The sequence below is a fragment of the Oratosquilla oratoria genome, chromosome 10 (assembly GCF_046742065.1).
Source record: "Oratosquilla oratoria isolate Oo_2021 chromosome 10, ASM4674206v1, whole genome shotgun sequence".
Classification (NCBI taxonomy): domain Eukaryota; kingdom Metazoa; phylum Arthropoda; class Malacostraca; order Stomatopoda; family Squillidae; genus Oratosquilla; species Oratosquilla oratoria.
In genome coordinates this window covers 64,142,602-64,165,344 of record NC_134786.1, presented here as the reverse complement: position 1 = coordinate 64,165,344, position 22,743 = coordinate 64,142,602, and the positions used below count along the sequence as shown (strand labels likewise).

Sequence of the window (22,743 nt, the reverse complement as noted above, 5' to 3'; positions counted from 1 at the left end):
CCATTGCTCCGACCAAGACCTTAGGGAAGCAAATGAAACTGCCCTTATATGGACACGGTTCTGGTGCGACAAGATATGATGATAATGAGTATATAGGAAAGGAACAACAACTGTAGGGTCCAGCCTCGTACTCTCTGAGTATTATCCATATAAAAGGGGCCTTTCCCCCTTATAATGGAGGTGGCCAGTCAAGGGATGTACCCATCATTTAACCATCCCACATCCATACTTCGCTTAAATTCCAGTATGTGTGTGTGTGTGTGTGTGTGTGTGTGTGTGTGTGTGTGTGTGTGTGTGTGTGTGTGTGTGTGTGTGTGTGTGTGTGTGTGTGTGTGTGAGGGCGCGCATGCGTTACTCAAGTGGGTGGGCGAGTGGTTGACTGTTGAGCTCGACGCACGAGTTGACGGACGCTGTTTCGGGCCGCCTCTCCTAATAGCGAGGTGAGCAAGCTCCTTGAGTCTGGTCACTTGACGAGCTTTGCATTTCTCGAACAATGAGTGGGGGATACAATCCAAGGTAATTAAAGGTTTTGTCACACCCCTTCCTCCTAGAGAAGAATTTCCTATTATCATACCCCTTTGCTCTTCACTCTGGCCTTGGATACAAGCTCACGCCTACTACGTCTTGTCTGTTAGTCTTAGATTCCAGTCGTCTCTACGTGTGCATACGTGTATTCTATATTATTTCCTAATTCAGCATGAAAATATTTCCATACGCCTTGTAGGTTGCCGAATGCCACGGAACTGTTATTATCACTTCTACAAAGATTCTTTCAGATTGGTGAAATGACAGGTAGCACTCAGAGAGACTCGTTTGGTTTTGTCGCATGCCTCTCCATGAGCAACGTTCGCCAGTTGTTTTAAGTCAGTGTCTTATGCCACATGGCGCCTTATGGTCAATATCTTTTGAACATATTCCTTGCCATATGTTGCCAAAATGTTTCTTCCATAATATACGGCCTTAAGCGAATTCTACCTAGGATTATCAAGAAACCTGTTACACGACCCTAGAGACTGATCAACTGGTCCTGATTTAACCCTCCAACACTTGGCTCACTTCGTCTCCTATTCTACTCCTGCAATAAGTCACCTACCTGCCTACCTAATCCGAATCCAGCTATTTCTTATACATTTCCAAATGATTATCTCCGTCTTATGCTTACCGCTTTCATCTTCATCCTTTCTTAATTTCTAAAGCTTTTCATCTTCACCCCCCCCTCCCTTACCACCAGTCCATACTACCAACTACGCGACAAATGTGGAAAAACCTACATCCAAAATTGTGTATTCTGAATTTCAGGATAGAGTTATGTACCTCCTTGGGTATTAACACTTACCAAAGAACATTCAGAGTCAGAACAAGACAAAGGCAGCAGACAAGTATCCCATTAACTTATCGTCGAATCGTCTCTTGTGTGGTGCGAAGCGTCAACTCTAACGGCGATTTCATTTGGCGGGAAGAAGCGATGATAGTCTTTGCCTTTGCAAACATGGACTCGATCGATTTTCTTGTCAGAAAACTCATCTGCATTGAACACAACACTGGATTTATCTTTAACACGAAGGAAGAGATATAAATTTTGTTACTATGGGATTTTAAAAGACTATTAAGATCTTGTAGCCAATATAAGATGCAATGTTTGAGTACCATTGCATGGGAATCTTTGGTGGGCCCCTGGAGTACCGAGGACTGCTAGTATGGGGAGCGGATGCAGCTTATTTGGTTTCTTTTTTCAAATGTCAAATAACCTTGCAGATTTTCAAAAAATTGCTACAGTAGATTTATTATTTGCTTCACCACGGTATTTCTACTGAGGCCGTAAAGGAATAGCGAAACCAACTGCTACTCTCCTGTGGTAACTTCCTTGTCTGGTAACAGAGTGATGTCGAGTGGCGAAGTTTAATTTATCTATTTACTCGTATATTCATGGACCAGAAGTCGCACGTATAGTGCTTGTGAGACTGCGTCTACTCGACTTTTTTGTTTTGTTTTGACGATTTCGACAAAAACTTGAACGTTTGTCAGCGATAGTTCTCCATAGTTGACTTATATCTAGTCTATAACAACCAGTCTCCCTCCACCCACCCCACCTGAACCACCACATCAACCTCCTCCTACTCCCTTCGAGTACGGTTCCAACCACGGTCCACCACCAGCACCGCCACATTCCCCCTAGTTGCGCCACGGAGGAAAGTTGGTGTCCGTTCTGTCTGTGTTTTGATCAAGCTCACCATGTCTGTCTCTCGGCTTGTGTCGGCTGGTCTGCGTGTTCGGCCGGCGTTGGAGAGACTGGCTGCTAGTTCCTCCGCAGTATTCGTCAACGCCTCCAAGGTACCCTATTCACGTTGCCTCACCTGCTTCTATTTGTTCCAACACTGTTGCTGTGAGCTAGCCCCGTCGTTTCATATCAGCGTAGGCAACAACAAATCCGAAAAATCGCAGATTATTGAACACGTATATTCTTTCACTTGGGGCCTAAAAAAAGTTGTTTGGCCGTTCTACACCAATGTTACCGTCAATGTTCGAGGTTCTGGAGGTAGCCAGGCCCATGTTTGTTCAACACTTGTCTATTGTGATGGCGTGCTGTCCTGGCTACGCATGCGGTCACCAGTGTTGCTGAGGGGTTCTGATCAAGTTGTGCATTTCAGCGACTACCCACATGGTCTGGGACTATCGCGGAAATGCTCTGACACAAGCCTCTCGGTCACTACAGCATTAAAGGTGATCGAGACTGTCAGTGTCTTGTCTCTCCATTTATTTTTATTTGGATATGATGATGTATAATATTACTCGGCTCCCTCTCTCTTCCAGTACACTAAAAAGAAAAAAAACCGCAAGTAAAATGACACAAGAGGTTGTGTTTTAGAATCACTTTAACCTCTGTTTGTGAAAATTGAATCACACCAAACTTGAATATACAAATTTAATTAAAATTTTCTGTAGCAATTCTTGTGTACGAACCACAACATGGTTGAATCGGAGGGGCTCTATATGCCCGGGGCCAATGACCAGGCCCAGGGCCAGATGATGCGTTGTTCTTCCTCTTTAGCCTAGACTCTAGACGGGTGTCTCCTATTTCTCTGGATACCATCAAGCGATATTCATCTAATGAAAACCCTTCCCCCGTCGACTCTGGGGGTACAAGTCGCTTGCAATGGTTGTTCCTGTTGTATTTTTTTTTTTTTTGAGAACTTGTTTTATTTTCAACCTATTGACAGGAGAGGTTGTGTAAAGTTCAAGACGGTAACGTGGTTTGAATGATATCAATTGGGTGTGAATATACTGTTTAGTACTTGCAAACACCCAATCATGACGCTTTGGCTCTACAGCGAAAGTGGTCTGTGGAGGCAGTGAGCAGCAGGACAGGGGCGGAGGCAGTTGGCTGAACGAATACTGATGAAGTCCGAGCGACATAGGCATATGTGCAAATTCTAAGGTTGACTAGTTTTGTTCGTGTTCGCGGCTGTGAATCTGATGTTTAAGTGCACATTCATGTTCCTGATACCTGGTGGATACATTTTCGTGCGCGCTATCTGTGTAGGTGTGTATACGATTATTATAATCAGTATGTACATTATGGGAGTTGGTAGGATTCCGGTTTGGCGTACGTGTCTAAGTGTTTGGGTGACTATGTGTGTGTTTGAAGGAAATAGGAAATATTAGATAGTGCACACTTTTAGCTTTTGTGTTATATGTTTAGATGTGTTGTTATATTCTACACATGTATAACTGCCTTTCCCAGGACACATGTCTGACCGAGCACACCTGTTATACACGTGTTCAAGTTGGACAACGAACTTACTAGTAGAATACAACAGGGCAAACTGAGAAAGAAACTGCGGATATGGGGGGGGGGTTGATATATGTGCAGAAAAGAGAAGGTGGCAGGGGAGACAGGAGAGATGAAGAGGAACACTGAGTGCAAGACAGAGAGAAATTGCATATAGTATCCTTGCACTGAATGAATGTCTGATGAGGTGGAGGTGGAGAAGTAAACAGGAAGTATAGCGAAGGTTGATGGAGAGAGCTGGAAGCTGGGAAGAGTAGGTCTGACATGCAGTTTTATTCGGTTGAGGAAATTTGCTCCATAACAAAATTATTAAAGTCAATTTCAGTCCTTGTTTGTTTAAGGAAGAACAAATGTTGGAGACTTGGAGACTAATGAACCAAACGTTGGGTTAACACAATGGACGAGGGATCCTGATGGATGGTCTGTGGGGTAGCCCCTCACTTTTTTGAAGAATGAATCATATGTCAATAAACACCTGCGATTTATATGCCTTTTATATACATATAAATAATTCTTTCTTGCTGTTGTTCAGAGAAATTGTGCACCCAGGGAAAACTGGGCGCCTTTGTCAAAGGGGAGGGTCGTCTGCAAGTGAAATCTCTTGGAGGCAGGCGGAGTAAATACAGATGATGATGCCATTCCCGAATGGATTAACCATTTCCTTACAGCGGGGCAATTGTTTTAGTCTCGCTATAGAATGTCGACCTTCAGTTGTGTGGTAAGGGCATGGAGGTTTTCAGTCCGAACAGAGTCACTTATTATCAATATTATTATTATCATTATTGTTATTATTGGATAATATTTTGCGAATTTGAGGGACCGCGAAAATAGGGTGGGGTAACCGTGTATAAGACGCAGCCTATTCTGAAGTAATTGGTCTCTTGTTACACCATAAATACTCCTATGCTGGGCGCCACAGAAAGACGGTGGCACGTGGCACACAAATACAGGTAACAGATGATATCAGATAACACAGGTATAGGAAGGAAGCTAAGCGATATCGAAGATAGGGAGACGAGTACGGCAGTGACAAGTTCTTGACACCGTTCGGGTTGCCAGAGGTAGGTCTAGGAGCCCGCGAAAATGGGGAACAGGGGCAAGGTGCGGCTGGGCAGGAAGCTATCGGAGTCATTGTCAGGTGCTGCACGAACCTGCATTGTTCACCAATGCCCTGAAGCCAAGTTGCTTCCTCTGGTACAGGAATAAAACTGATTAAAACGGCGCTTTGGAAACGAGGACGGGCAAAATGGACAGGAATGAGATGGAGTACAACACATTGCTCCCCAAAATAAGCTTTAAGATCGTTATCTGCTGCCTCCTGCAGGGCACCAGGAGCAAAGATTCATGTAAAACAGCCATCATAGAAAATGGGTATTGTTTACATGGGGTATTACGATGACTTGCATCAATAAGAATAAAAGGATACATTATACAAACACAACGGGTCAATTATGCAAAAGAAAAAAATACCAATAAGGTTTAGTTTGCTCTTCTACTGAATAAAGGTATACATTCTCTGGAATAAATTCAAGATCGTTATGCATTGACACCGCTTTAGGAGCGAGAGGGCGTGGAACGGTGTGTGTGTGTGTGTGTGTGTGTGTGTGTGTGTGTGTGTGTGTGTGTGTGTGTGTGTGTGTGTGTGTGTGTGTGTATTGCTATAGTTGGGCAGCAGATCCTTTTTTAATTAAGCAGATGTCATTGAAATTTGCAGCAGCTTCTGCGTTCACGAGTTTTTTGCTGACATCTCGACTTTTCTTATGCTGGCGCGCTGTGTCGTGTTTAGTTCTCTACCTGGACAAATAGCATTGGTGGTATAGGTAATGCTATTTGGCCAGGTAGAGAACTTAGCATGACAAGTCGAGAATGTCAGCAAAAAACTCGTGAACGCAGAAGCTGCTGCAAAATTCAATTATATATATATATATATATATATATATATATATATATATATATATATATATAACGAAATGAATATATAAGTATGGTATGGATAAATAGACTGAAAAATAGATTAATGAATATATAGCATAGCTGAATGATGAACTAAGAGATTGTTGACGCATACGAATGTTAGACATCCTGTTGAAATGTTTTTAGAAAAGTCTTGATTTCTGTAAGTAAAGTCATATTCTAGTTCTTTGAATGGAGGTTGGAGGTACGATGTGGGAGGAAAAATAACCCAGTGTGATAACCCGTTTAACCACGGGTTTCCTTTTCCTGGCAGACAATCTCTGACTCTGGGGACATGTTCAGTCTAAGCATGCGCATAAACACACTCGGATCTCTGCATTCGAGCCATGGACGAAAAAATGTTGTTGGAACACTTATCTTAGATACCGAAAAGACCAGCACTTGTTTCTGTTATCACTGCCACTATTTAACGAAAATGTCAATTCGAAAGTTGGTGTAATAAAGAACTTACGTTGTTTGTAATATCAAAACTTTCTCGTGGTTCGTCGATGCGTAGAAATCCAGTCGAGAATGTGGAGCCAAGAGTGCAAGCACTGGGGCTCGTGTTGGTCCCATGGGACGTCTTCGGGCAAAGCTCCCATGCAGGTCGGTTTGCAGCTTCAAGAATCCGTCTTGTCTGGGCCAAACGTTCAGAGAGACTCAGATGCATCGTGGGGAAAGGGTTGGGTGCCATAGTGTGCAAGTGAATTGTGCATAACTTTAGTACATTTTTTTAAATCAAGGACGTATTTATAGATTTTGTGGCAAATTGCAGATATAAACATAATCTTACACTGTACATAACAAAACACGATTATATATTCCTTTAGATCAATAAATTAATATGATCAGTGTTTTTCTTGTGACGAGTGAAACAACGTTTATATCAGGGCTATTCTAGCGAAGATTCAAATATTGTTTCGATACAGGCGCAGAACGACATGGAAAAAATGAGACAGCAGCAAATGTTGCCTGCCGGTTCACAGCCAACGGTAGTGGCGAGTACATGAAGATTTCACTGACCCCAAATTCGCTTTTTCTACATAGTAACAAAACTGGGGAGTCAGTTTGCACAGCTAGTGCACGACCTGTTTAGTAACTGCGAATGTGAAAAAATAAACGAAAGATTCTTTCGACTCCATTTTGAAGTGCAACGACTGCCCCTACGGCCGTTGGTAGAAAACCACAACACGGCCTCGTCGTTTGGTTCAACGTCACAGCCTTCAGCAGCCACACAAACATAGGCTTGCACTAGAATTTTATTTAAATATGATAACATTAAAAATAAAATAAGACAAAACAAAACAAATATTGTACAAAATATTTTCCCTAAGTAATTTCTTTATCCATGCGACAACTAATGTAAACAAAATACATAATTTTGTACAAATCGAAGTTCCAGGAAGTGAATTTTATAAGATACACACATATGTGAATACTTGCACACATTATACATATGTACATATATGAGTACTTGCACATGCATACATATGAATTCTTGCATACATACTGTACATACGAAGGACGAATCTCATAATGGAGGGCAGTGACTCACGTACGATGTAAAAACCATGAGAAGAATAAGATAAGTTAAACAAAAAATTACAACAAGATTTTGACAATACGAGTATATATGTACATGGAGCCAATCGTGAAAAAATACTTCAGTGCCAAAAATGGAAATTATTAGAAATGGGTAAAAGCTATAAAAATCAAGAATTGATTATTCAGTGGAAAAGGAAACAATTACAAATACAGAAGAGAAAAATCGGGAAGTTTTACTTTCGCATACCTTGTCATCTGACATTGACTGAAGAGAGAACAAAATCGAAAATACACTCACACGTGTACATTGGTTAGGCTATATTCACTCTATGTTTAGAAAATTCAAAACCAACTACTGTTTGTGTGTGCAACGAAGAAAATAAAAACAATATTCGGAGACTGACTCGTCTCTAAAAGAAAGAAAAAATGTCGGTGTAAATGCACATGAACAAAGGAATGCACACATGTAGACACAGCACTGTGCATGTTTGTTTATTACATTGTTTTATCTATAATAAAAATGTCTCGGGACTGGCAGATAGTGTAATTGCATTATAAACTTGATGAGAAAATTGAGCAGTTAAACTAACAGACCAATTAACGAGTGCTAAATAGCCAAAGGCCCCATAGCTTTCCTCCCGGTCAGTATTGCTGCGCTGTGAGCTGGCACTCCAACTCTCGTGGGCTGGGAGTTGTGTGTGTGTGAGTTTAAAAGTCACAGCATTATCCATTGAGCGGGGATATATGAGCTCTGAGCACGTGATCCAAGACCATGGTGAATCATTCATACACACACACACACACACACACGCACGCACACACACACACACACTTGACGAATATAAGGAAGGATTATGAAGAGTGAAAACTTAATTCGACCCAGACTTGAATATACAGTAGTATGCCCCCCTTGTTGTTTGGCTACCTTCCTTATAAGGGGGAAAGCTCTTGGTATATGAATAGTACGGTTCCGGCGAAAAATTATATACAAGAAAAAAAAAATACAAAGGGGAACCTCAGTGTAGCAGAGAACCCGCGAAATATTAGAAAACATGGAACTGCCTTCAGGAGAAGAAAGAGAAAGGTGATATGACAACTGCGTTTAGATAAATGAAAATGGACAAATCTTAAAGGAAATTTCTTGGCTTAGGATGGAACAGCAACAAGAAGTCATAGGAAAAGTAATAAACACACACACACACACACATATATATATACACGTGTGTGTGTATGTATATATAAATATATATAAAAAAAATTCCAAGCTTATGGGTCAACGTGCGAAAAAAACGGGATACAATCTAGTCACAAACATAAGTTTAAAGCAAAGTTGGGTTGATGGAGACAAAGATACAAGTCCCTGAACACTTAGATATACACGAACCCGCAGGTCGGGAACTGATCTCAATATTGCAATTCCGGCGGTCAGTCACTCGAATTAGGAATGCGAGGAGGTTGTAAAAACTCAGTTCGGTTTTCCTTATGAAGACCTTCAATAAGGAAGAACAAGAAAAAAGTGCCAAAAATACACATTGTCTGTCTGTGTGTGCGTGTGTGCTTGTAAGGGATAAAATAAGTAGAGCTTTGTAATACATGCTCTAAAGAAGAGGTCTGCGTTATCAGCTATATCTGGAAAATGGTGGTCATCAGTCTGAATATTTGCGAACACGCAAGAAAGACGAGCGTGGATTGGCGTGGGAGACTAAAATTTTCTTTAATTTCAAACTGATGACCACCATTTACCGTAGACAGCAGATAACGTGGGCCAATGGTTTCGATATTACGAAACATGAAAAAAAAAGTGAGTACGTTTTTGAGACCCGCTACACGCGACCCAAAGCTCAGGTTAGTGTGTTCTGTGATTCAGCAAACGCAGTCGCCTTTGAATACGGAACGAGACAAAAGCTTCAACCGTCGAAACTCTTTCTAACCCTACTCTTGCATTCCATTGGCAAATCAGAGATCGGGGGTTCTTGAACTCTCAGTGGTAATCATTAAGGTTCCCAGGGCTAATTATTTGGGTGAGGTTCAATACCGGTATTAATAAAAAATAACTACAATTTCATTCCTGCATGTGTACATTCTAAATTTCTTATGACGTTAATCTGTCAACTTCGTAAACACGTTATAATTTGAACCATTTGATATTGCAATACCAACGTATACTGAGTCTTGATATATGATCACTCTATGTTCGGTGCCTGATTAATGGGATTACGGGTCTTATAACTTATGGGTATTTAATGAAGAGAAAATTACCCATATCTGAGATCAACGTTTCCCAAATCTGAAGCCGTGGAATCGTTGAGCATTCTTTGTGGGTTGCCAGATCTTCAAAATATACAAATTGTAATAAATCTGCAGACTTGATTTACGCCGTAGCGTAAATTGTGAAAATGGTAAAATACGAGTGAAACGAAGTCTCCACCCATCTACGTTAACAAATAAATAATACTCACAGGGTATTTGTGGTCACAGTGAGATAGACACTATTCCTAAAAGGAAAAGGTTGGAAATAATCTGATTATATAGTCTAAAGAGTTTTAATGCCTATCTACCTGTAGGGTCCAATTTCAATCGTCTATATACGCTAGAAGCCGTTCACATAGATCGGTGATTTTTAACTTGGGTGTGTGAGGACAAATATTAAGGGGGGGGGCATGGCCTGCTGTTACAAATTATACATTTCTATATCATGTGAGCAATATGTAAAAAAAAAAATCACTTTGCACTGGCATATCACAAAATCTATCAAATATAAGGTAATTATGATTGTTAATTTTGTAATAAAGCAAAGGATTTCTTTTTATTAACAATTTACTATTATAAATATCATTATATATGTATATATATATATATATATATATATGTATATACACACACTTTTTTGTGGGGAGGGGAGAAAGATGAAGGGGAGCCAAACAAGTATTGATAACTTATGAAGGAGGGATTGGTGTAAAAAAGGTTGAAAACAGCTGTTATAGATTAGAAGTGGTATTAAATAAACACGAGCACCATCCATGACCACCTTACGAGGTGCTCCGGCGGAGCAGACGTCGGAGAGGTCCATCTCCCCACTACCGGTCTACTTACTCCAAAGCCCCACGCGATAACCAGCTTTCACCATGGTGGAAGAGCGGGAGGGGGGGTGGGTATTGGTATCACGTCTCCAGAGATGCGCTCACATATGTGTGCAATGATTTATAAGTATTGAGGAAATTGCATCTTCTATTTCTTTATTCTTATTTTCTATTTATTTATTTATTTATTTGATTACTTTTAGGTCTGAAACGGTTAAAAAAGAGAATTCAACTCCGTGGTAGCACGGGATCCGACACCTGGACGGAAGGTTCGGTGACAGCGAGTGCACAGGTGCAATCGCTCTACCCAAACCTCTTCACTGGGCCTCTAAAACAATCATAAGAGCAGGACAGTGACAAGGCCGTTGAACCGAAATATAAACAATGCAGATAGTGGATCTTGTTTTGTGTGTGCGTGTTTGCGTGTGTTTGTGTGTGTGTATGTGCGTGTGAGAAAGAGAGAGAAGCACACAGAGAGAGAGGATGGTCGAGTAGTCATTGAGCTTATGAGCTACTGTCATAAGGAAAGGAAGAGAATGAAGCGCAAGGGGACGGGGGGGGGGGGTTAGAACCAATTGTTCCACATTTCTCGATAAGATAGCATATGCTTAGGCCTACTGCGTCTACATGGCTATGTACCATCGTCTGTGTGGTGTTGTATCACCCTAAGTACATGGCACTGACCAGGCAATATATGAACATGCCGAGTCGGGTGCTAGACAGAGCCACAGGCTAGGTAAGGTAACACTAGGTAGACACGAACACAATGCAATGTTATCAAAGCTTAGCCGCATACCTCTCTTATACCTCTTTTTTCTACTGCTAAAGTACAACTGAAATTTTTCATTCACTTCCAGAATTCGATATTTGTGTTATTCTTATAAAGTTATTTATCTTTAGATAGCTTCCCAGACGTCTTTTATAAAGGTAGGATAAAGCACGATTTTGACTGGCTCAGTTACGTCTATTCTTAGTGTCAACAGCCTTAAAAAAAGTAGCTAATCAAGTACAACAAGGTTTTATATAAATGTCCTACAGTCCAACATTTTTTGGTGACGGTGAGCATTGACAGAGTGAAGATGATTATCGAGAATGTCTAAGAACGTGGAAGCTTGATTTCTTTTGGGTTCAATGGGGGTGCGATGACCAAGCAAAAGCAGTTCCTTGGTCACGTGACTCCTCGCGTGACCGCAGCGTGCGCATGCGTATAATATCCGACAATCAAACTCATGCACACGTTGAATGTCCTGGCTGACAAAATGTCTGTGTTTAGTGTGTGTGCAATTAGAAACAAATGGTAATGAATAATGATTATTAAAAATTACTATAGACGTTTATTTTGTTGTTTTATATTTAATGATGTTAAATAATTATATATCCTGATTCAAAACAATCTTGAGATGTTAGATAAACAAACCAAAGCTTGTAAACAATACATACGCGCGCGCGCACACACACACACACATACACACGAGTAAATATCACGTCTATATACATTTCTAGCAATAATGATCTGCCTCAGGAGTCCAAACACACAGAGCAGAGGGTGACAATTTTTATTGACGCTAAAAGTGCCTCCTGACGCATGCTTCCCACCTTGCAGTGTGTGTGTGTGATTCACCATGGTCTTGGATCACGTGTTGGACTCGTGATCGACAGCTATTTCCCTCCTGGAAGAGAGCTCAGAGCTCATATATGACCGATTTATGGGTAATGCTGTGACCTTACACGCACACACACACCAGCTCCCCGCCCACGAAAGCTGTAGTATCGACTTGCAGCGCAGTAATAGTGCAATTATTTCAGCCCTGGGCGGGATTCGAACATGGACCTCCGTAGTGTCAACCGGGAACTCTACCACTGCGCCACAAGTCGTGTGTGTGTGTGTATGTGTGTACACGTTGCTAAGAAATATTAACCGCAGCGTCTATAATTACCGGCAAAAATAGCAAAAACTTATGAAAAAAAAACATGACTTAGATACCATTGTAACAACCCTATTGAAATGTACGTGCCACGAAGAAAGGGTTACATGAAACGATCAAATGATGAACAAAATTTAAAGACTTATGGAGAAATCCCCAAATGAATTATTTTGGATTCCTGAGTCAGCTTATTCACGTGCGTAGATACCTAAGATTAAGGGGACAGTAGTAGACAGACGGATGTCCCTTCACTAATACAAAGCTTCAGCGGTCTGTTTTTGTTATGGGCGGGGTTTGTACATAAATCAGGGAGTGGGGTAGGGATAAGGGTGAAGTAGGAGAGGGTAACTCTTCTTCCACCCCCATCCCCACCCCCCATTAGTCCCTGTGTCACCAATTTGGCGACATGATTATCATGACAATCTTATCCCAGATAAACACATTAAAAGAAAATAGGCTTAGTAGTCTAGTGTTCAAAGTGATCGACATGTGTCTTTAAGATTACTGATTTTCGTGTTTTTGTGGATTATTTTGTAATTCATTTTGTGGATTACACGTCTTCAACTGTAATTTTGGGGATTCGCGTGTCAGGAAGGAAATCTTTCTTCTTTTCGATTTATTTTTCAAGATTTGTTTCCCTGGTTGCCGTTACACACAGATGAAGTTTAGGAGCCTACGCCAGGAGGCGCTGAGTACCTGTCACCTTTGCTCTATTTTCCTGGGCTTTTAAGGCAGGTAGTCCATTTCTATCCTCTTATCCACTACCCTCCATTCCCCCCACACTCCTCTTCCCTGATACGGCGCTGAGTAGCTGAGGCCGAAGCCCTCACCTTTGCCCTATATGCTTCGACGTGTATCTACGCTCCCTTCCACTCCTCTCCCACACTCCTCCTCCTTGACGCGAGGATTCTGGCCACGCAAGGTCACGTGCACTGGGGAGAACTCGTTCTCGCCTGCTGGGCGGCAATGTCAATGCTGCTAACATCGCACCATCCGCATCGAGACCAAGGATCCTCGACCTGCTTGTGGGCCTGCCTCAGCCCCGGTCCAAGTGTCTGGTGGGCTAGAGGGCGTGCATGAGCTTAGGCATGGCTTCCTGGAAGAAATATGTGAGAATATTCTGAAGTCGATATTTGGCGGTGGGAGCTCTGTGATGGGAAGCTTCGAGATGGGTGAGGTGGGTCAAATTGATAGTTTCCCTCGGTGATTCTAGGACACGCGCGAGCGCGCGCACACACACACACGGGCACACACATTCTGAGGCATAACGAGGTTAAAATCAGGACAGATTCTCCCTTGTTATTTTGTCAATAAACGACGAACTACGGTCTCATAACCATATCAGGTCTTAAGATGGAAACAAGGACTTCCGAAACGTTACATACATTTGGAGTACTTTTGAAGAAACTCCACGAAACTTAATGACAGAGAAAGAAAAAATATGCATTTATTGAAAACGTAATTAAAAGATAAATACACCAGAATGTACCATATATTTCAACTTTGTATGCCTTCAAGAAAACAACCTACCTGACTACACCAATACATACATACATACACACACACACACACACACACACACACACACACACACACACACACACACACACACACACACACACACACACACACACACACACACACACACACACACATATATATATATATATATATATATATATATATATATATATATCCTTGTTTTTAAGTCTTTACAAGTTAGGCCAATATAAAATTTGTTACATTTAAGGCATGGAATAGAGTAAACACAACCTTCATTTACTTCATTTACATACAACAATACTATACAAAGTAAGCTAATACACCTGAAGTAAATGAAGGTTGTGTTTACTCTATTCCATGCCTTAAATGTAACAAATTGTATATTGGCCAAACTGGCAAAGACTTACAAACAAGGATAAATCAACATATATGTATGTATATATGTATATATATATATATATATATATATATATATATATATATATATATATATATATATATATATATATATATATATGCATGCATACTTTTTGGAGTTTGAGTGCATTCCTTCGTCAAGGACACCGGTATCTCATGTGTGCCTGATTCACATGTTTCGAAGTCTTGACACTTTTCACATTTCGCTATGTACATCTTTTAAAAAATTAATACCTGATCATAGTTCCTTTGCATTTTTTTTGTATGTATATGTATGTATGTATATATATATATATATATATATATAATATATATATATATATATATATATATATATATATATATTCAACAAGAACACACTGTGTTGGATAAGAAGAAATGAAATAGATGATATCCATATATTTCGATCACAGACTGTGATCCTGTGATCACAGTCCGTGCTCGAAATATATGGATATCATAAAATTAATTTCTTCTTATCCAACACAGTGGGTTCTTGTTGAATTTTACGAATGTGTTACGACATTACTTTGTAGTTACATATACATATATATACACACATATATATACATTTATATATATATATATTTTTTTTTCAATTAAATTTTGCTTACGAGTATATATTGTTCCACTAGAACCAAATTTGTAAAGTATCAGTTATAACTACTGTGATTTGCTGAGTTATTCGAAAAAGTAAGACTCCGACATTTTAAGAAAGATTCTAACGTCATCAAAGCTTTGTGTGTACTCGGGCATTGCTTTCCGATATACGAGTATATCTGCTCGTTGCTCAAAAGATAGATTTTTGTAAGCATTCCAATATAGTTCACGGTTGATATATGTTATATTTAAAACACTTGACTTCTTTCAAGTTGCTAAATACGTTCTATACTCTAGGCTTTTGATGGCTCCCACGAAATTATCTTTTCAATAATACAAAGTTACCCAAAACTTCATTATTTCTCTCCTAACTCGATGTTTCTTTTCTACAGGCAATTAACCCCTGTATATTATACTAAAGTAATCATGATGAAAATAAGAACGTTCATAAGATAATAGGATCCTCTTGTGAAACAAAGGATCCAATACAGCTTGAGTGGAATCAGTCGTAGTGTCGCCGTTGCTGAGGAGAGATCAGAATACGAATCGGTTCATGTGACAGGATCGGCGACTTATGGGAACCTGTTGCCGTCAACCTACAGGGTCCCACGGAGAATGAATTGATATGAATGAGAGAGTGATTTATTTATATAGAATAGGATATAAAACTTTTGCTACCGAGGAGAAAAATGTAGCTCTACACAATGCGAAATGAAGGGTTACTAAGATGGTTGCCATGGAAACGAAGAAAACCTCAGAGGCAGCCAGATTATAAGGGAATATACCACCAGGTGTGGACGAGGTGAAGCATGAGTAGAACACTAACGAGCTGGGGAGGTGTATAGGTGTCCTGGAATTCACAAGCACCTCAAGAATGATGTATAAAAATAATCTTAGGAAAAATTGTGGTGGGGGAAAAGAATACTGCCACCAAGTATTCCCACTTGGATCGTAAGAGGCGAGAAGAAAGGGACGGGGATTGGGACTAGGCATCCTTCTCCCTGTAGCCCCACGGGGCATATCTCCTAAAAATAAAAGTGAAGGCATAAGGGGTGCTGGAGGGCCTCGGACCAGCACCCTAAGGTTTGGGTCTTTTAATGTGCGTGGATGTGGTACAGATGAGAGTAAAAGGGAAGAGATAGGTAGTATGTTTGTGAGAAGAAAGATGGATGTGTTGGTGAAAAAGGAGCTGGGAGATAGGGTTGATGAAAGAATATTAGGATGGTTTGGACACATGGAAAGAATGAGTGAAGAAAGACTAGTAAAAGAGGTATGGAAGGCAGATATGGAGGGAGTGAACATGAGGGGACGTCCTAGGATGAGGTGGATGGATGGGGTGAAGGGGGCTTTAGGGAAATGTCTGTTGAGGAAGGACGGGAGAGGACGGAAGACAGAGGTGAGTGGAGAATGGTTGTATATGGATGATGTTGTGATTGCATGAGGAGGAATGGGCAGGGGGGTGGGGGGTGAGGTGGTATGTGTGAGCAAATTTTGACGCAGCCCGAAGGGATTTCTCCCCGTCCTCTCCTTATCCGCAAGGGGGCCCGGAGTGGGGGGGTCGCCGATTAAATGAAGCGGCCTTGCTGTGGATGTGCTGTGTCTTGCGACACTGCTTCTGACCCAGGGCGGTGGGCAAGGTGCAGGGATGACCCGTCATCCAGGAGGTGCTCAGATGAGAGGGAGGATGGGAGGGGTGTGGAGTGTATTTAGGGATGGAATGGGTGGGAGTGATTTTATGCCTTTCCCTTTTTGGCTACCTCCCTTGAAAGGGGGAAAAAGCCTTGGTATATGTATGTGAATATGGCACAGGGTATGGCACAATTGAAAAGTAGGAAAAAATGGCATATTTGTTTAAAATTCAGCTTTTCTTCTATGAAAACATCATTGGATGTCTAATAAAGTACATGTAGATATTATTCTTGTTTGTTTATTTTAATGAATACACCATAATATTCAACTTTTGAAAAAGAGGTTATCTGCAGTATCTGATGATCATCATACAATTATAATATGATGTTATGGCCTGCTTTTCTACAAACGAAAATCCAGGAAACGCTTCTGTAGGCCACTGTGAACCGTTGTCATGATCTCAACCAATTTCCAGACTCTATTACAGTCATCGTAGTCTTTGAACAAGAAGTCATACTCGGTCCAGACACTAGAACCCAAGAGTATTTCTACCATCTATCCTAGCGTATTTGGAGAGAAGTTCAAGACCTTGGCCTTACCAATATCTACAATAATAATAACGAGTTCCGACAGTTTTGTGGAGAACTGAATGCCTTAGCTCTGTTACCAGTCAACGCAGTAATAGTGCAATTATAGCAATTAACGCTACCTTCGAGATTCCTGTCCTCCTAACGCTATTTTTCTCTCTGCTACTTTGACAACAATTATGTGTCACGTATATACCTTCCAAGACGCAGGACTTCCACTCAATCTCTGCCACCTCGCTTCCCTCCACAACTGCAATATCCATGATGCCACCAATAATGAATTACCGAGAACCAACATCTTGTAGAACATCATCCAACAATCTGGAAGTGCATGACTGCACTACGCCAAGAGGAAGCCACGGATGCTGGTTTAGTACCACGCGATGCAGTTGGTGAACTACTCAAGAAGAAAAGGAAGAGTCTATGTTCAACTCCAGCAACGTCTGAAGAACCTTTGAACAGACATGTGGAAGGCCGAAAGACTAAAAAATTCTTAAAGTGGCCATAACACCAGATTATTAATCGTATTATGAGTATCAGATACTAAAGATAGCCTTTTTTTTTTAATTGTATATTATGGTGTATATATTGAAATAAACAAGAACAATATCTTCGTGTACATTATTAGACATCCAATGATGTTTTCATAAAAGGTGAATGTAACAAATGTGCATATTTTTCTACGTTTTAATTGTGCCATATTTACCGTCCCAATTATTCCTGTGTCATTTTTCCAGACATGAAAAACGAGTATCTTCAGTTGTCCTGCCCCGGCCCGCTCGCCTCCGTCAGTCGTCGACAACTTTTTGTCAACAGACACTCCCGCGAAGCAACAGCGCCACCTTCAACACGGAACACGTTTTTTCTTTTATTTTCTTCGCCAAATAGTAGACAATATTATTTAAATAACGGTTAAACCCTGTCACTAAAGGGGTCTTAATGGACTAAATACCTGTTTTGGGTAAGGGGTCAGCAGTTAGTTAATAAAAGCGATTAGTTTTTGTTTTATAAAGGTCTAAGGACGCCACCGTGTTCAAGGTCCTTGTTCTGCTAAGGATGGGCCCAAACGTAGTCCGTTCAGCCTTGGTTTTCGAGCGATGGATTAACGACTGGCGTTAAGTAAGAACAAAGACTGAAATGGAATATGCAAATTTGAATTGATCATTAAACGCAATAATCCATTCCTTCTACGCTGAATAAAACACATAAACACCAAAGGACTTACCTGTTAATTGGTTTTGCTTGTTCTGTTGGATTGTTTTGCCGTTTGTTTACTATTTTAATGTTTTATTTTTGTTTTTTTTCTGCATTCTCGGAAAGAACCAAGAAGTTTTGTTAATGTTTTGTCGTTGTAGCTCAGTGTGCAACCGTCTTGTTAAACAGAACTGAATCGAGTAAGGAACATGCAAGTTTGGCAATGGTAACAACATTAATTTCTGCAAGACGAAACGAAAAAAAAAATACTTGAAAACATAGCAAGATAAAAACGAAGGGAAAGGGTACAAGTCAGCGACGATTATCCCAACTCCAAATCATGATATTGTGCTACCACGCGATCGAAGACCATGGAGGAGTGGAAAATTCCCGCTACATCCTTCTCCCGAGGCGAAGCGGTTTCGACCGTGGATGGATGATGGTAATTGCAAACGAGCACAATGAAAAGGAATAGAAGTGTTCAGGGAAGAGGGGAAGGGGAGAGTCCTAAGCAGTAGTTGGGGGGAGGGGAGTTGGAGGGCTGGGGAAGCGGGTGTGTGGGGTTGCAGCAGGGTGTGAGCCATCGGGTAGAGTGAGGATCTCTACTAAGTCACGTGACCACCGAGGAGGGCGGAGTCCAAACTCGCCCGCAAGGACATCCTTTGCCTCTAGTAACTCCTTTGTTTATTCCCTTCCTTCTTTCTTTTTTTTCCTCTCCCCTTGTCTTGATACACGATTCACACACTCCAAATATCGCCTGCGCGGCAACGTCTGTCATTCTGCGGTGTCGGTTACCCTAAGAGTTCCAGTTTTCCACAGGCTGACATTTGCAACTGGACACAAGTTTCGAAGCGTCCAAGCCGTGTTGATGTTCTTGGGTAGCAAGAGAAAGTTCTTAATAAATCAGCCGCTGTCTCCTTTTACATCTCCTTTTACATCACGTCTGGGTGTGAGAGGATGTGATGAGGACCAGCAACTGTGGTACTAAACAAGCGAATATAGTAATGGCGCTGCGACAGCGTCCAACGTGGAAGGCTTAGTGAACCGTTCAGAAACAGAGAATAATGACCCTTACGGTCTCTTACTGTTCCCATATGTATTTTTACGCAACGACTCCTTTAACTCGCGGATGAACCAGTTGAGGTCAGTTTCCTCCTGAGCTAGCAAATATATAAATTTAAATTCTTTCATACGTCAATGGTGCTGGAAGTTCTCGTTTTCTTTATATTTCTTTCATTTTCTTTTTGTCTCGGGTTTCTTCTTACCTCTTAACCACATGCGCGAGCGTTTCCCACAAACATTTTTTGTGTGTGTGTGTGTTCCTGTCAGCAAAGACACTTAGTGTCAATCACAAGTAATGAAGAGGGACGAATAGGAACCAGAGAAAGAGAGCAGAGGAAGGGGAGGGGGGACCGGAGGAGAGCAAAAAGGGTGAGGTTGAAAGCCTGGGAGTGGAGAAACTCGTACTTCTCGTCAAGACCCCCGGTTCACCACTTTGGCGCTACATTAACCTCTTCAATACAGTGACTGACCATATATATATATATAATATATATATTTGCTATGGTTGGCGCCAGGCGATTGTATTCGACTAAGGACTGGACTTACGACCAGTCTGGGTTCTGATCGACCCTCCCGTTACGTCCTAAGCCCAAGTGGATTGATAAAATCACATAAAATCAGCCGGAATAGAACTTATACTTTGCGAGGTGTTCATGGGGCAAGGCATCAGCCAATACTTAGAAGATGGCGAAGGAAGGAACCGGCATTTATAATGAAAGTAAAAGTATCACTCGGTACGGAAGGCGTTTGCATTCGCGGTGGTGAGGGGATGTCTCGGAGATGAATGAAACAGCGTGGCGACAGCTATCCTGAAAGGGGCAGGACGGCTGCCAGACACGGTTGGAGGAAGAACACGTGGCCGTACATCACATTCGTCTCGACGACGACTCAAGACTTACCTAGTGACGTCACACAATTATCCGTTTTACTGCGACTGTTGACCTTTTGTTTGGACTGTCGCATGGCGACTTTTTTTTTTCTTTCAAATGAGTAAAATCTTCCTATCCCTTTTCCAGCCTTCATGGAGATGACGCCATCTTGGTTCATCTTTTGAGTGTGTGAAGGGTGATTTTCTCTTTTCGTGTATTTTTGGGCTTTCTCGGTCCAGAAGAATTTTAATTAGCCGAAAAAAAACCTTTCCCACAATCAGAGATTTAATGAGCGTTAATGTAATCTTCCCCCAGGGATGCCCATGGCCCTCAGATGACTTTTAATATCTACCTTTGTCTCGTGAGGCTGCACTTTGATTGCGATTAATTACTTTTTTTATTCACCATTTTTTGTTCTAATACTATGAAAAGAATGAAAAAAAAAATGAGTGAAGAAATATTAGTAAAACAAGTATGGAAAGCAGAGGTGTAATGAACATGAGGGGGCGACCAAGGATGAGATAGATGGATGGGGTAAAAGGGGCACTGGGAGAGAGGGGAATGTAAGTTGAGGAAGGACGGGAGAGGACAAAGATAGGGGTGAATGGAGAATGGTTGTGTATGGATGATGCTGTGATGCATGAGGGGGGGAGTGGGTGGGGGATGGGGGGTGAGAAAGTATGTGTGAAAAATAAATCGACGCAACCCGAAGGGATTTCTCCCCGTCTTCTCCTTTTCTGCATGAGGGGACGGAGAGGAGGGGGTCGCCGATTTAATGAAGCGGCCTTGCTGTGGATGTGCTGTGTCTTGCAACACTGCTTCTGATCCAGGGCAGTGGGCGAGATGCAGGGATGACCAGTCATCCAGGAGGTGCCAAAATAAGAGGGAGGGAAGGGGGTGGATGGGAGTGGAGTATGTGGGGATGGAATGGGTGGGTGTGGTTGTTATATCTTTGTTTTTTGGCTACCTCCCTAGTAAGGGGGAAAAAGCCTTTGGTATATGTACTTATTTTCTAAAACGCCTGTATGTATAGCCTATTTAGAGGAGTGTAATTAATTAAAGAATTAAAAAATATGAATATCTCGTATTTCATCAACAACCATGACATGAAGGCATTTGACCAAGCGCCAAATAAATTGGCGACATCTGGCAACTGTAGAATGGGAGTCGAGGGAACTGTGCATTGCGATGTATCTGCACCGGTTGACGTTTCAATTGGAGGGAAGCCAGTGAGCAGAATCGAACAAGCTGTTCGCCTACAAACGGGTGACTGAGTTCAAACTCCTACGATTCCTTCGCTGAGATAGTGAACTTTGTGAATTTTGTTCTCGCAAACGTTCAACGGTTTTTTATTCAGTTGCCAAATGAAGTCGCCTGTCTGGAGGAAGAATGTAGACCTAATATTAAAAATAAGAACAGTTAGACTTATGTTTGGCGATCCTTGAACATGCGCTGCTCGTAGTTAAATAATAATAATAAAAGTTATCTACAATTTCACAACGATCTTCGAGAAAACAACATCTAATTGTATTAGTATGTCTAACGTGTCCAAACTCGTGACACAGATTAACAGAAAACGGAGATCACACACTTTTCTATTTGTTTGTACATATGTGTAGTATTTACCTAACTGTAGTATACTGGAAAAAAAACAGCTCTCTTGGCATCTCGGCTCTTACTTTCCAGTTTATCATACATGACTTCAAAGTCACGCATGAATCGAACTTGGGATGAAACCCAGTTATCACATTTAGATTTGAATTCATGTATTGGTTACGTCAGCCTCCAAGCTATTCCAGGTATTTGTGCATCTGTATGGAAAACTGCATTTCTTCACATTCTTTAGATATTTAGTCTTTCTCAATTTATTCTCATGACCTCTAAAAACCCTCCCATACCTAATCAAGATATTTCTTCTGTGCTTATCCATGGTCTTGGATCACGTGTTGGACTCGTGATCGAAAGCTATTACCCTCCCGAAAGAGCTCATATATGACCAATCTATGGGTAATGCTGTGACCTTAAAAGCACATACATTCCCACGAGAGTTGGAGAGTTGGAGTAACGACTCGCAGCGCAGCGATACTGAAATTATTTCAGCCCTGGGCGGGATTCGAACCTGGACCGCCGTAGTGTCAGTCAGGAACCGTATACACTGTGTGTGTGTGTGTGTTTGTATGTATATCTAACTAGTGTTCTGTCTGACGACAGACGATTCTCTTCAGGTCAGAGGAGACCTCCGTCCTTCAAGTGTCAAGACGTCCACCTGGCGCCAAGTGATTTTATTCAGCTGGAGGACGCCTCACAAGGGGTCCCCCATCGAGATAACTGGGTGCTTGTTCAGGAGGGCTCTTTTAATTGGTTCGTTTCACTCTCGCCCGATTTGTATCTTGGTTTTCCATGTCGTCATGGGGGAGGAAGAGAACCTCTTGATTCCAGAGAGTAAGAGACTATGTCGTCAGACGATTTCGTTCAGCTGAGGGGGAAACCCACGTGCCCTGAAGAGGTAATGAATGCAAATAGTTATCAGACAGTATTTGGGTCTACCTTTGCAATGGAGATATTTTCTGTTTAACCTCGTGATTTTTT

The 22,743-nt window shown here is 41.4% G+C and overlaps 1 protein-coding gene across 2 annotated transcripts in view; it reads left to right on the top strand.

Moving 5' to 3' along the window:
- The window catches only part of CBP (sarcoplasmic calcium-binding protein), a 102,897-nt gene that overhangs the window by 36,891 nt on the left and 43,263 nt on the right, over positions 1 to 22,743 (top strand). The window contains exon 1 of one of the 2 annotated variants that reach the window (XM_076191998.1): positions 2,139 to 2,331. The exons of the other annotated variant lie outside the window; for it this stretch is intronic. Coding sequence (XP_076048113.1) covers positions 2,233 to 2,331 — 99 coding nt within the window. The 5' untranslated portion in view covers positions 2,139 to 2,232. Of the gene's footprint in view, positions 1 to 2,138; positions 2,332 to 22,743 lie in introns of those variants that run through there. 2 annotated transcript variants of the gene reach the window in all.